We start from the raw sequence: 13390 nt of genomic DNA, 5'->3' as shown, positions 1-13390 counted from the left end.
ATCAGAGAGAAAGATGGTGAGTGAGCAGAGCAAGGGGTAGGGAACATTGTCTGGAAATCAGACTTGACACCAAGAACTGAACCATATTCCCAGACTAGTTTTTAGTTTCCCATATGCCCCAACATCAGGAACTGGGACCCAAACCCAACCAAACCTTTCTAAATCCTGCTTCTGTAACTGATTTATGCACTTCTGAGAAAAGTTCAACCCTTCTGGACTCCATTTCTCTGTCTGTGAAATGGGTATGACTACACATGTGTTTTCCCTCATGGCCAAGGGTTTTTCCTCTTCCTCTAAAAAGGAAGTTGGGTTGAAGATAGGTCTGCTCGGCTCCTAAAGCATCTAGTGACTGGTGTGCCAAGAAGGACTCATTACAGGAACTATGGTAGAGTGAGTCCATTTTCCCAAGATGAAACCCAGACCTGGAGACTGGTTAGGGAGGAGGATCGTTAGGCAAGGTGTGGGGTTCCCATGCATCCTCAGAGAACCGACCGGTTGTGATCATTCTCCCAGAAAATGACAGCATGTCAAGATGGAGCTCAGGGTGGCCATTTCCTCTCTTGGGATCTCTCAAACCCCCTCCTCCCCACCCCACTCTGCCTTGGCTGGGCTGGGCTGGCAGGTACCAGGTGTGTCTCGGGGCTGTGCAGACTTACCTACCAATCCCTGGCACAGATCCAGCCGTTTGGCCTTGGCAGAGTAGAAAAGGGGGTTGCTGTGCAGCTCCTGCAGGAACAGACAGAAATATCCTTCTGATGGAGAACAAAGAAGCCCCTGGAGCTACAGTGACCATAGTTTCCCATGTCCCCGAACTAGACTTCTGGGCACACAGATACAGAACATGTGTGAAATCAGGGCTATTTCAGGATTCTCCCCACTGTATTTCTCATTCCTTCTTGCTGCTTGTGTTAAGTCAGAGTGCTAGAGAACCCGGGGTAGATAGTGAGAAGTAGCACTTGTCCCTAGAAGGCCTTTTCTTGGAGTACCTGTGACAAATGGAAGCATCTGTTTTCTGGGGTGTTCTCATTTTTCCTAGAGATCTTCTCATTCCCATTATTCTCCTTGCTACTCTTCCTTCCCACCCCCAACCCCCAGTCTAACCTGTCTCTTTGGCTTCCATGCTGAGATGGAGGCAGGGGTGGGGTCAAGGGGAGAGTGGGGGATGGTCTCTGCTCCACGGCACACCCTAAATCCCTCTGTCTTTTCCTGGGCACCCTTCCACAAGGTCTCCCAGCAAACGGGAGACCTGGGCACCACATCACAAAGTCAGGTACATAACAGACTCGCTACCTCAGCAATTCCCTAGATTCTCTAGGAGAAGGAGAGTTTTTGCTATCATCTAGTGTAGGAGGTTTACTGGGGAATTTACACACAGAGGGACTTGGTAAGTCTGGGGTTGTAGGCTTTGATGGGGTTGGCTGATAGGGGACAGAAAAGGGGAGGATTTGGAGCCCAGAGTAACTTCGTTCCTTTCACCAGCCATCTTCAACTTGTTAACCAATTTTGGGGGAGCTGGTTGCCTTTCAACACATTAAGAAGTTGCCTTTTAAAGGAACTGTTGATGCATTTCACAAAGAGAAGACTTTTGTAAAGTGATTAGTAGCTTCTTCACCTAGGTGTTTCATCAGCCAGATTTGGGGAGGGGAGTATTAAACTTCCTCTCTGACAGATGGTATTGGTCAGTCAGATGGACCCAAGCAGTACATTGAGATATATTTCTGGTACACTTCTGGTGAAGTACACGACTGTTCCGTGTACTTCAGGGCAGGGGGTAAGGGAGTGCTTAGACCCCTTTCAGGATCACCCTGGATTTTCTCTGGAAAATGGGAATGTGGGGACTTCTCTGGAGCCCTTCACATGGGGATCAACGACACTGAGTAAGCCCTGAGCCCTGGGAAGACGGTCTGGGCGCACACTGCGCGCGTGGGGTCCCGAGGCCCCTTACCGGAGGCCGCCTCCACTGCAGGCGGCTCGGCAGCTTCCGCAGCAGGGGCCCGCTGCCAATGGAGCTCAGGGAGGCTGGGAAGCTCTTGTCCTCAAAGAGACAGCCGTCCCTCAGGCACCTTTCCTTCAGGGTCTCGTAGTCCTGTCTGGGGAGCTGCGAAAAGTCGCCCATTGAGTCCTTACACCCCAGCTTCCAGTATCTGCAGATAGGAAAACACATGGCCATGGCCGGGACCACACAGACCCTGGGGCCCTCTGGACGGTCTCCGCACCTGAAACAGAGAGCAGAGGGTGCCCAGTGTCCTCACATTCTGTTGAGGTTTTGCCAGGCCTCCTGGGAGGAAGAGGAAGGTGGAGGGAATGTGCTGGTGGTGCAGGTGAGTTGGGGGTGGGGGTGGGGGGAGTGCAGGCTATGAGAACAGGACTGAAGCGCCTGGTTTATCCTCATCCCAGGTAGTGGGGGACCTGGAGCACTGCTTGTTTAAGTGTGGGGGCTCCTGGCGGGAGGTCCAGGCTCCCACAGGGAGTCCTGTCGGAAAGGAGGGTCTCCCCAGTCTCAGGGCTGAGTCCTGGGCCCCTGACTGTGCCAGCGTCACAGGGATACTCCCGCTTAGTGGGGACACGGGGAGGAGAGGAACAGGAGTGAAAGCTCTGTTCATGGACTTGGGGTCCATGTGCTACACCTGGAGGCGGCAGTGGCTGCCCCTTCTCTGCCCCTCCAGGGAGTCAGAGCGCTCTCACTCAGCCCTCTGCCTGCTCCCGTGTCCTCCTCCATCTTCCCTGAAAAACCATGTCTCTTGCTTTCCTCTCTTGATACTCTCTTCAAAACTACTTCCTTGAAGATATTTTTGGCAATGTGAAAAAAAAGTCACACATGTGTAGTGGCAAAGGCCAAGAGTTGCCTGAACCTAGCCTTTCGCTCTTTTTTCTTATTGGTAGAATTCCAGTTTGGCTGTCCAGCTGCAAAACTTGATTTCCCTGGGCTTCTTGACGGATAAGATGGCCACCAGAGCACCTGGTTCACAGGGTGGCAGTGAGTGTCTATTAGGTGGAGCTTTTGGAAAAGCTGTAACTTCACTGATAAAAAAAGATAGTCTCGGGACTTCCCTGGTGGTCCAGTGGTTAAGAGTCTGCCTTCCAATACAGGGTTTGATTCCTGGTCTTGGAACTAGGATCCCATATGCTATTGAGCTCACGCACTACAGCTGCTGAGCCCAGGCTCTCTGGAGCCCATGGGTAATGAGGAGCCCATGCACCACAATGAAAGATTCCACATGCTGCAACTAAGACCCAATGCGGCCAAAAATAAATAAATATTTTTTTAAAGCCTCAATGGGCACTATTTTTTATTTCCTCCCGCTCCCTTTCCTGGAAAGTGGATGTGAGGCCTAGAGATGCAGCAGCTGTCTTGAAATCATTAGGGAACAGCTGCACGCTAGAAGGGGTCTGGATCTCAGTGACTGTTTTGAACAAAGCACCAGCTTTGGGTGGTTTTCCTGTAGATGTCTTCTTACATGAGAAGGATAAAACGTTGGCTTACTTAAGCCATGGTAGTATCCAGACTCTGTAAGGTTCTTTATGTCAGCCACTGTCCAGATGCCTGCTTCATGCATTTGGTTGAATGCTATGCTTCAACCATAGCATTCTCAACTAGTACTCGATTGCATATTAAATTTTACATGTATTTTTTAGGGGGTCAGTGGGTCCCTCCTTTGAAGCCAATCCATGAGTTTCATATTAAAAGCTCTGCAAGCCATAGGCCCTACCAATCTAAATATTCTAGCATATCCTTGGATCTCCTGCATCTATTTTTGTGCAGTTGTGATTGGTTAAGTGAGTGATTTCATGGCCTCTATTATTTGCATTCTTATCCACTTAGAAAAAGAAAATGTCAAAACCAGAATATTGTGCCTTGAAAAACATGTTGTCTAGTATTTCCCAAAATTACTTTAGCAGTGGGGTTCTTTCTTCATATGAAAGAAACCCCACAGAAACTCAAGTGTGGAGACTTGAAGTTGCAGCTTAGACCCCAGTACATATTTGCAAAGTTTCTCATTGTATGGTTTGAAAATCACCAGCCTTTTCTAGTCTGCCTCATTTTTCAGGTGTTAAAACTGAAATCTGTTCACCCATTTACTCATCAAAAATTTTGTTGGAAACTTGTATCTGCCAGTCTTGAGCCAGGCACCGTTCTCCAGAGATGGTCCCCATCTTCATGGCTCTGACAGTCTGCTGCTGCTGCTAAGTTGCTTCAGTCATGTCCGACTCTGTGCAACCCCATAGATGGCAGCCTATCAGGCTCCCTCGTCCCTGGGATTCTCCAGGCAAGAACACTGGAGTGGGTTGCCATTTCCTTCTCCAATGCATTAAAGTGAAAAGTGAAAAGTGAAAGTGAAGTTGCTCAGTCGTGTCTGACTCTTAGCGACCCCATGGACTGCAGCCTACCAGGCTCCTCCACCCATGGGATTTTCCAGGCAAGAGTACTGGAGTGGGGTGCCATTGACTTCTCAGTCTAGTGGGGGGTTAAATGACCTTTCCAGTTGCAAGAGGAAATTGAATCAAAGCCCAACCCAGAACTCAGGACCCAGGACTCTGATTCCCATTACAGTGCTCAGCCCTCGATACCAGAAACTCATATTTGTGTGAAGTACAGCCCTTGGGACAGAATATATTTGCACTAAAAGCCACATACACACAGTCAAATGAAGTTTGAGCATTCCCCCACAGCTATAGAAGCGACCCGAGGGCCCTCTTCATTTGTCAAGATCTTACCCATCCTCCAAAATCCAACTTGATCCCTCCTCCAGGAAGCCTTCTCTGAATGTCTAACCATGACTGAGCTTCCCTCATCCTGACTACCTTCTGACCCCCTACTGTAGAGGAATCCCTACTGCCCTCTACTTGGTGCTTCTCAAATTATCATTCATGAAAGACCTGTATTCTTTTATTTCCAATTTGTCACAGAAATCTAATCAAAATAAATAGAAACAGAAAGTTTTAAAGAATAATACAAAATGCAAGCCCTCCTTTTAAAAAGAAAATTCAGATTCAACAGAAATAATGTTTTTTTGGTCAATTGCTATGAAAGTTTCTAAACACTGACCTTTGTTTTACACTTAGCTCGTCATGCGTTGATAGTGACCTGTTTGCAGAATGGCCTTGTCCTTAGACCCCACTGTGGGCTCTGCACTGAGTGATTCATGCACTGAAATCTCTCCTGCCTGATACCAGTCTTTTATCCCCCGAGGGGTTAAAGCTGGTGCAATTCTGTTAGCCTCACACCCTCACCTCCCTCTGAGGTTAGGACACTCTGATTCCTGAAAATTCTTATTTGTCACAGTTTCTGGCACACCTCCTGGGGGAAGACTCAATCCTCTCCTGAACCTGGGTTAGAGGGATCCAAAAGCAGTTAGTCTGGTCTTGTGTTTCCTCGCGCTTTTTCCTTCCTGGTATGGACTATCAGGCAAAGCTTCCTCCAGCCCACTTCCTTCCCAACAAGTTTCTTCCACCATTTACATTTGTAAATATCAGGCACCTAAAAGCAAGTTCTTACTTTTTTGTCCTTCATGGACGAACAGCCATTCTTCACTGATTGTGACATGACAAATGGTAGTGGGTCCCTTGGCTTCAGAACCCAGCCCAGGGTCATGACCTCCTCACCAAGTGCTGACTCACACTCAGTTTCCTCTCTGGGCCTGAAAACATTGCATCTCAACACAAGCTTCGGTGTCTTGCAGGGCTCAGAGAACAACATGCCCTTCACAAGATAACCCTGCTCTAAATTTCAGGATAAGGCAATATATATATATATATATATCTTTATATATATATATATATATATATATATATATATATATATATATATCTTTAAAGAAGTATTCCTAAGTCACCTTCAGGAGAGTCTAGACCCACATGCGGCTTGTTGGAAATTCTTGTGTGTCTTCCATGTATAACAAGCTGTTCAAGAAATTGGCTTATTCCCAGATTGCCACAGCTCTCCACAAAGGGATAAATGGGTCTCAGTCATATTTGGAAATGCACTTCGACCATTGTGAGTGAGCAGTGTTGGAGCAGGCCAGTAAAACAAGATCATGAAAATGAACAGAGGCTTGCTAACCAGGGCACAGGTATTAGCCAGCAAAGCCTAAAGACATGCTGTCTGGCCTGAGCACTTCCTTGGCTCCCCAGAGAGAGTTGAACCTCTCTGTCACATTCTTCAGGTCAGGATCCATTTGAACTCAGCAAGTCAATAGTCAGAACATCAATCCTCACCTTGCCTTATTGGCTATACCTGCCTTCTCTGTAGATGTTGGGGGTAAAAGAGAGCTTTATAATGGGGAGGAGGATCCCTGGTGCCCATGATCCCAAAGAGGCCTTACAACAGTAACTGGAGCAGCAGTACCAGGTAAGACTCTGGTCTCTTCCATGCCTCGGGTCCCTGCCCTGATGTTCATTCAGATGTTTACTGAGGACCTACTGTGTGCAGGCACAGCACCAGGTCACATACATACATGTGGTTGTTGACCCACCAGTAAGGGTAGAGTCAGGGCTCTGAAAAGGAAATGAAATAAGTACATCCCTGCTCACAGGTACTATGGACCTGTAGAATCCTCCTACGGGATGACTGATTGCCGGAGAGCTCTGGCATCTCGCCACAGCCCACTGAGTTATCTGAGTAAAACTGGAATAGAAACCTAAGCTCCTTGCACAATGGCTCTGTCTACATGATAAAAAGCATTGGATTGAAAAAATGATCAATTCCATTCTCTTGACAGTTGGAACAAAAGAACAAGACTAAGAATCAGCCCTGGCTGATTTATCTTGGGCAAAGCTATCTTTCTTTTGTGTAACAGTCATTGTACAGTGTTCATGGTGTGCCAGATTTGGAATTAGAAAACCCAGAGGTGGCTGGCTTTGCTACCTCTTACCGTGTGGCCATGGGCAGACACTTTACCATCTCCCAGCTGTCTGGCTTACTTGTAAAATGGAGATGACATATCCTGTGCCCACTCTCAGGACTCAAAGAGACAACGATGTAAAGTGACTTGAAAAAACTCTAAAGCAGGGGATGGCATTCTGTGATCCATGGGTCAAATGTGGCCCACCATTGGCTTTTGTAAACAAAGTTTTATTGAAACACAGCCATGCTTACCCATTTATGTATTCATGGCTGCTTTTGCAACATACAACAGCACAGTTGAATAGTTGGAACAGAGATCATATGACCAGCAAGTAAAAGGCCTAGCCCTTTGCCTCGTAGCTCAGTCGGTAAATAATCTACCTGCAATGCAGGAGACCCGGGTTTGATTCCTGGGTCAGGAAGATCCCCTGGAGAAGGAAATGACAACCCACTCCAGTATTCTTGCCTGGAGAATTCCATGGACAGAGGAGCCTGCCAGGCTACAGTCCATGGGGTCACAAGAGTCAGACACAACTTAGTGACTAAACCACCACAGCCTTTTACAGGGAAGTCTGCTTTAAAGCACTATCTAACCCAGATGGATTGTTGCTACATGGCGCTAGGAACAGGGATAAGCTCCAAGGAGGAATTCACAGAATAAAATGTGGTTAATTGAATTCATCACTGAGAAATTATCTTAATGCAACAGAATTTTATCTCTAATTGATTCATTGTTGGTTTTTTTTTTTTAACAGACTCTTAACATTTTGAGTTACATTTGTGCCTCAAAAAGACTTAAAGATATGGCCATTTCTCTCTGCTAAAGTCTGGTCTCTAATACATTTTTTACAGGTGATGACATCAGGCATTCCTGAGCAGATTTCAGGTGGCTTTGTGGCTTTGTGGGTACTGATGACGAATAGGAAAACCCATATCTCTATGAACAGATCATGACCGGTTCATGAAAGGGGAAATGATTTTACAAAATTAATGGTTGGAAAGGATCTTGAAAGTTTTTACCATTTAGACACCTGTCTGCATTTAGATTGCATTTTTAACAGAAAATCCCAAGACTTTGTCTTTCAGGAAACAATAAAGAACACAGTCCAACTATGAACTATTTTGAAGGCAAGAATAAGATTTGTTTCCTGGATTCGCAGAGCCCAGTCATGAATAAAGAAATGGTTGATATGTGTTTGCTGACCAGCTGACTGACTGAATGAATCGATGTTTCATTTGTAAAATGTAAGGAATCATAAAACCTGCCCTCCCCACCCCTCCTAGTATGAAGCTGAAGGAGAAAAGGACGGAAAAACTTTTTGTGAGATATCAACCATGTGACTGCTCTTCTGTTTTTCTGATCACATCCCTGGGACTGGTTTAGGCTGAGACTTGGTTTCAGTGGCCTCCCTAACAACACCTCTTCTCATCCAGGTTGGCTGTAGGGGGTGGTATGCGGGATCTAAAGCAAAATGCCCTGAGGCACAAAGTAAAATTAAGGGCAGCTTCAAAAAGCAAAGGAGTCTCCATAGCAACCAGGCACCTGGAGAGGATTCTGGGTTTGGGGTTGGTGGGGAGAAAAGGCCGGAAGCTCCCTGCCTTCACTGGTAATGCTGGGGTGATTACATGCCTATGTGAAGATGTAAGAACTTGGCTGATGGAGTTCCCTGCCCACTCTCAGCTGCCTCATCTTCCATCTGACTCCGTGAGACACTACACTGCCACAGATCTTTGTAGAAGTGTAGACACCCCCAGAACGGGAGTGTACACCCTAAGTTGCCATGTAACTTTCCATGGGCTTAAGAACCTTCACTTGGCCCCTGCAGAAGGCAGACCCTGATATTAGTAACTCTTTGCAGCTGAACTGAACATCAGGCTAGAAGAAACTTGGTGTCCTGAGCAGCAGTTCCAACGGCTCTAGCTGCCCAGACTCACTAGGGTGAGCCCTGGGGCATCTTTTTCACACATCTTCTTTTTTTCACTTCCTTACAGGCTCTTAGACTGGAACCTCAGTGGGGTCACACTCTTGCCCTCTCGCCTGCTTCTGCTCTTAGAGTTCCCACCCCAGGAAACAGCAGCACCCTGGTCTTAGAGCCATTCCCTACTCTGATTTCTCCACCATCTCCCACACTTTTGAAGAACCAACCTTTTTGATCTTTCTCCCTCTGGACATTTCAAAACACATCTCAATAGGAAGGAGTTTTAAAACAGATGTAAATGAGTTCCTTTTTATTTTCAGAAGTATTTGCATCTGAAGAGACTCACAGGCTTTGAACTGCATTATTTGATTAAATAAAAATAGATTTCCTTCCCCTCCTCCATACAGAGGGTGGCCTCAAACCCACATGGTCAGGCTCTCGGGGTTTGGACCTCTTTCTGGGTAAACAACCCACAGCACACACCCTCTGCTCTATCCCAACACACCTTTCAGTCGCACACAAACACAAGATGTGTCTTGCCCTCTTTGGTTCAAATTGCATCCATTCTTCAAAGCTCAGCTCATTTCCCCTCATCCACAAAAGCCTTCTCTGGCCCTCTGGCACATTTTTGCTTCTCCTCACAGCTGAGTTAACTGACAGATGCACAGATTTTTTTACACCTCAGGAAAGGTATTCTCAGGACCTCTGAGCTCGTGTGACTGTATGAGAAGAAGACTGTTGTAAAAGGAGCAGCCATGAAAGAACAACCCTGAATCTGTTATGACCTGGGAGGGGAGATGATGCTGGGTAACAGCACTTCCTGCCCCAAAAAACCTTGGTCCTGGACTCGAGAAATGGATGGCCTCCCATCTCAGGCTATGATGAGCACTACTCCAGAAAACCGAGCTATGCAGTTAGACACCCAGGCAACACTTTGGAAAAAGGAAGCCAATCAAAAACATCTTTGGGGGGACTCCCCTGGCTGTCCAGTGGCTAAGAATCTGCACTGCCATTGCAGGGGACACGGGTTTAATCCCTGGTTAGGGAACTAAGATCCCACATGCTGCATGGTATAGCCAAAAATAAACAAATAAAAATAAATTTAAAATAACAATCCTTTGGGAAAAAAATCTTTTTGGGAAAACTATCTGGCAGTCAGTACTAAAAGTAAACATGTATACATCCTCTGACACAGCAATCCCTGGGTATTACCTAATAGAAACACTTGGACTTGTATACCACGAAACATGTACAAGGAAATTCATAACAGCATTATTCAAAATAGTCCTGAACTGAGAACTCCCCACAAGGCCATGAACCTGGATAAATAATACTGCAGAACATTCACACAATAGAATGCTACAGAGCATGAGAGTGAACAGCCATGAACTACACCCAACCCTACAGATGAAAGTTACAAACTCAGTACAGAGCGAAAACATCCAGACACGGAAACTCTATGATTCCATTTACATAACTTCCCAAAAAAGGCAAAACCAGTCTATGTATTGGAAATCAACTTAGGGGTTACCCTCGAGGTGGAGAGATTTGTCCCCAAAACAGTTGTGCAGCTAATAGTTATATCAATTCTATTCCTTCCTACTGATTGTTGCGATGGTCAGTAGAGAGATTTACAGTGGAAATTAAAAAGCAATAGATTCAACTTGTTAACCAAGTCTTTATATTAGACTCCTCTCCATGGGCCCTCAATGGCAGGGGTGCAGAATGAATCAGAATTTCCGCTCTCAACTACATCACAGGCCCAGAGAGAGGGCTGTCTTCTCTTCCCTGTGATGCTCACTCTGAGTAATGGTCAGTACCCAGCCCACCCAAGAATCCTCACTCTCCAAAGTTAGAGATACCCTCCCACCCTGTCAGGTCCAGGAGATCACCCCAGACTGAGACACTTAGGTCCACTTCACTAGCTCAAAGTTAGAATCACAGTTCTAGGCCTGAGCTCCTATAGATTGGATCTGGCATGTCTGGAACAAAAATGTTTAACCAGTATTCAGTCTGTGTCTCGCAGTATCTCCCTCTGCCTTCACGGGACAGACTTACACGCTGAGCTGAGAGCTAACCACCTCCCTCCACAGCCACCACCAGCCTCCAATGCCTAGAAGCCAGCAAAATGCATCAGCATTGTGATTTCTAGATTTCTCGTCTAAGCCAAGGCCACCCTTTAGCACCACACTGACACCTATCACGTGAGGGACCATTTCACTCTCACAGAAGGTGAGCATCATCAGTGTTTCTTCACATCTGATTTCACAGAGGATATCAAGCCAACCTCGCTTCCTATTAGCACTCAGAGAGCAGCCTGCCTCCCAGAACATCGGACCCCACAAGGCCCCAAGCCCCTTCCAGCCCCCTCCTCAAATCGAGCAGGCTCAGAAGATCCCTGGAAGGGCCTCAGCCCTGGGAAATGACAGCAATTCGCAGCACTGCCAACTCTACCAAATCACCGTGGATGGAAATCAGCTGGAGGGATCCCAGGAATCACCCAGGTCCAAAGACCCCCTGATCTGAATGAGGAGACGGAGCCCAAAGGGCTTAAGTCTACTGTTCTTGGTTACACGGGTGAGCAGACGCAAAGCTGAGAACACAATTCAGATCTCCAGATGCCAGGGCTCTGCCTATATAGACACTCTGACCTGCAAAGTTCATATCAGGAAAAGCCACTACCTCTCCTTTTCTGAATCCAGACCTCACAGAGGACCTGAGGGGCTCTAGGATAAAGTGGACCCACCTTTGAAGCCACAGAAATTTACCTGCACAGGAGATCTTGTTTCTTAAAGCAACTGGACAGGCTCTAATCCCAATGCAGATAGAACCCAGCTGCCAGAGATAGCTCCTTATATAACCGGTCCTTTCTAGGCACAGGTGTTGGGCTGAGTCTGAGTTCCCACCTCCCGGAGCCTTGGCTCCTCCCCACCCTGCTCCTTCCCCCTCCTCCCCAACTTCTCTGAAAGGGCGGGGAATGCCCCAGGCTTTGTGATGTTATCATACAAATTCAATCATTTTCTTGAGCTAACGTAGGAACAGAACGTGTTCCAGTAAGGCCTTGAGAAGGGTTAGTCATCTTCTCACTGCCAGTCTCGGGAAGGTATGTGACGATATGGCTTAGAGCATTATTTCATTGCAGGAAATAACACAATTCTTATTTTCTTTTTCGGTCTTCAGAGTTTGATGCCGCAACCAGGGATATTTCCCGCTGAGGAGGAACTTTGTGACTCCTTTTTGCTATTGAAAGAGCCCCCTTCCCTTCCCAAATCTACTCCCAAGTCCCACTAGTCCGCCAATTTGTTTCTTCGTGGTTTTGATTACTCAAAGCTAGAAACAGTGACCCCTACTGACTGTTTCCTTCCATTTCATAGGGGCTATTCCTCCAAACAATTCCTGTCACTCATGTGGCTGCTCCTTTATGAAGACATCTCCTGGGTTCCCACCATGACTTGCACAGATTTTCATCATAGTGTTTAAGTCAGTTCTAGCTCGTCTGACTCCATGCTTGTACATCTTGGGTCGCTAGGCCCCAGAGCAATGGCTGGCACCCAGTGGGTACTCAATACATGTCAATGGAATTAAAGAGCCCCTTACCTCTAGAACTCCTCCCTCCTCTCCCTTCCTACCTGCTTCTCTGCAATGGCCTTTTGCCCTGACTCTAATCTCTCACACCTTGCTCTTTCTGTACAACTACCACCGCACTCACTTTAGTAATGTTTGTTGTTGTTTTTAGCCACTCAGTTGTGTCTAACTCTTTCATAACCCCATGGACTGGAGTCTGCCAGGTTCCTTCTGTCCATGGGATTTCCCAGGCATGAATACTGGAGTGGGTTGCAGTCTTCCTGATTCAGGGATTGAACTCATATCTTCTGCACTGGCAAGTGGGTTCTTTACCACTGAGCCACCAGGGAAGCCCCATTTCAGTAATACTGATAAAGAAAAGAATACTGATGATATTAGCTGTTATGGGCTCGATATTTGTATATTCCTCAAAATTCATATATGGAAACCTTATAACCCCACATGCATGCATGTGAAGTCACTTCAGTCATGTCTGACTCTTTGCAATCCTATGGACTGTAGCCCTACAGGCTCCTCTGTCCATGGGATTCTCCAGGTTAGAATACTGGAGTATTTGGAATAAGGAAAGAAATGAGTCTGTTGTGATGTGGCCCTAATTTGATAGGATTAGTGTCCCTATAAGAAGAGACATGAGAGGGCCCACACTCACTCACTCACATGCGCTCTCTCTCTTTGTGCCCTGAAGAAAGGCCATCTGAGGATGCATTGAGAAAGCAGCCATCTATGAGCCAAGAAGAGCATTCTCATCGGAAGCTGACCCTGCCAGACTTCATCTGGGTTTTCTATCTTCCAGAACCACAAGAAAACATATTTCTGTTGTCTAAGTTACCAAGTCTACAGTATATTAGTATGGCAGTCTGAGCACATTAAAACAATAACCAACATTTACGGGCACATCTGACATCCCAGATACAATGTTAGGCACACTGCATGCAGAATCTCTGAATCTTCACAACTTTTTACCATACTCCTTTTACAAAGGGGAAACTGAGGCCCAGAGCAGTAACTTGATCAAGATAACTATAACTAGTATGCAGCAGAG

At 46.5% G+C, this 13390-nt stretch overlaps 1 protein-coding gene across 1 annotated transcript in view; it reads right to left on the bottom strand.

Moving 5' to 3' along the window:
• The window catches only part of CAPN14 (calpain 14), a 38080-nt gene extending 26368 nt beyond the window's left edge, over nucleotides 1–11712 (bottom strand). The window contains exons 1-3 of the mRNA XM_061432920.1: nucleotides 11532–11712; nucleotides 1946–2216; nucleotides 657–726 (exon numbers count right to left, since the gene is read on the bottom strand). Coding sequence (XP_061288904.1) covers nucleotides 657–726; nucleotides 1946–2170 — 295 coding nt within the window. The 5' untranslated portion in view covers nucleotides 2171–2216; nucleotides 11532–11712. The remainder of the gene's footprint in view (nucleotides 1–656; nucleotides 727–1945; nucleotides 2217–11531) is intronic.
• Between the last annotated feature and the right edge of the window lie 1678 nt (nucleotides 11713–13390).

This window comes from Bos javanicus, chromosome 11, assembly GCF_032452875.1.
Source record: "Bos javanicus breed banteng chromosome 11, ARS-OSU_banteng_1.0, whole genome shotgun sequence".
In the NCBI taxonomy this organism is placed as follows: Eukaryota; Metazoa; Chordata; class Mammalia; order Artiodactyla; family Bovidae; genus Bos; species Bos javanicus.
The sequence above is the reverse complement of the archived record's forward strand: the minus strand, read 5'-3'. Positions and strand labels throughout refer to the sequence as shown.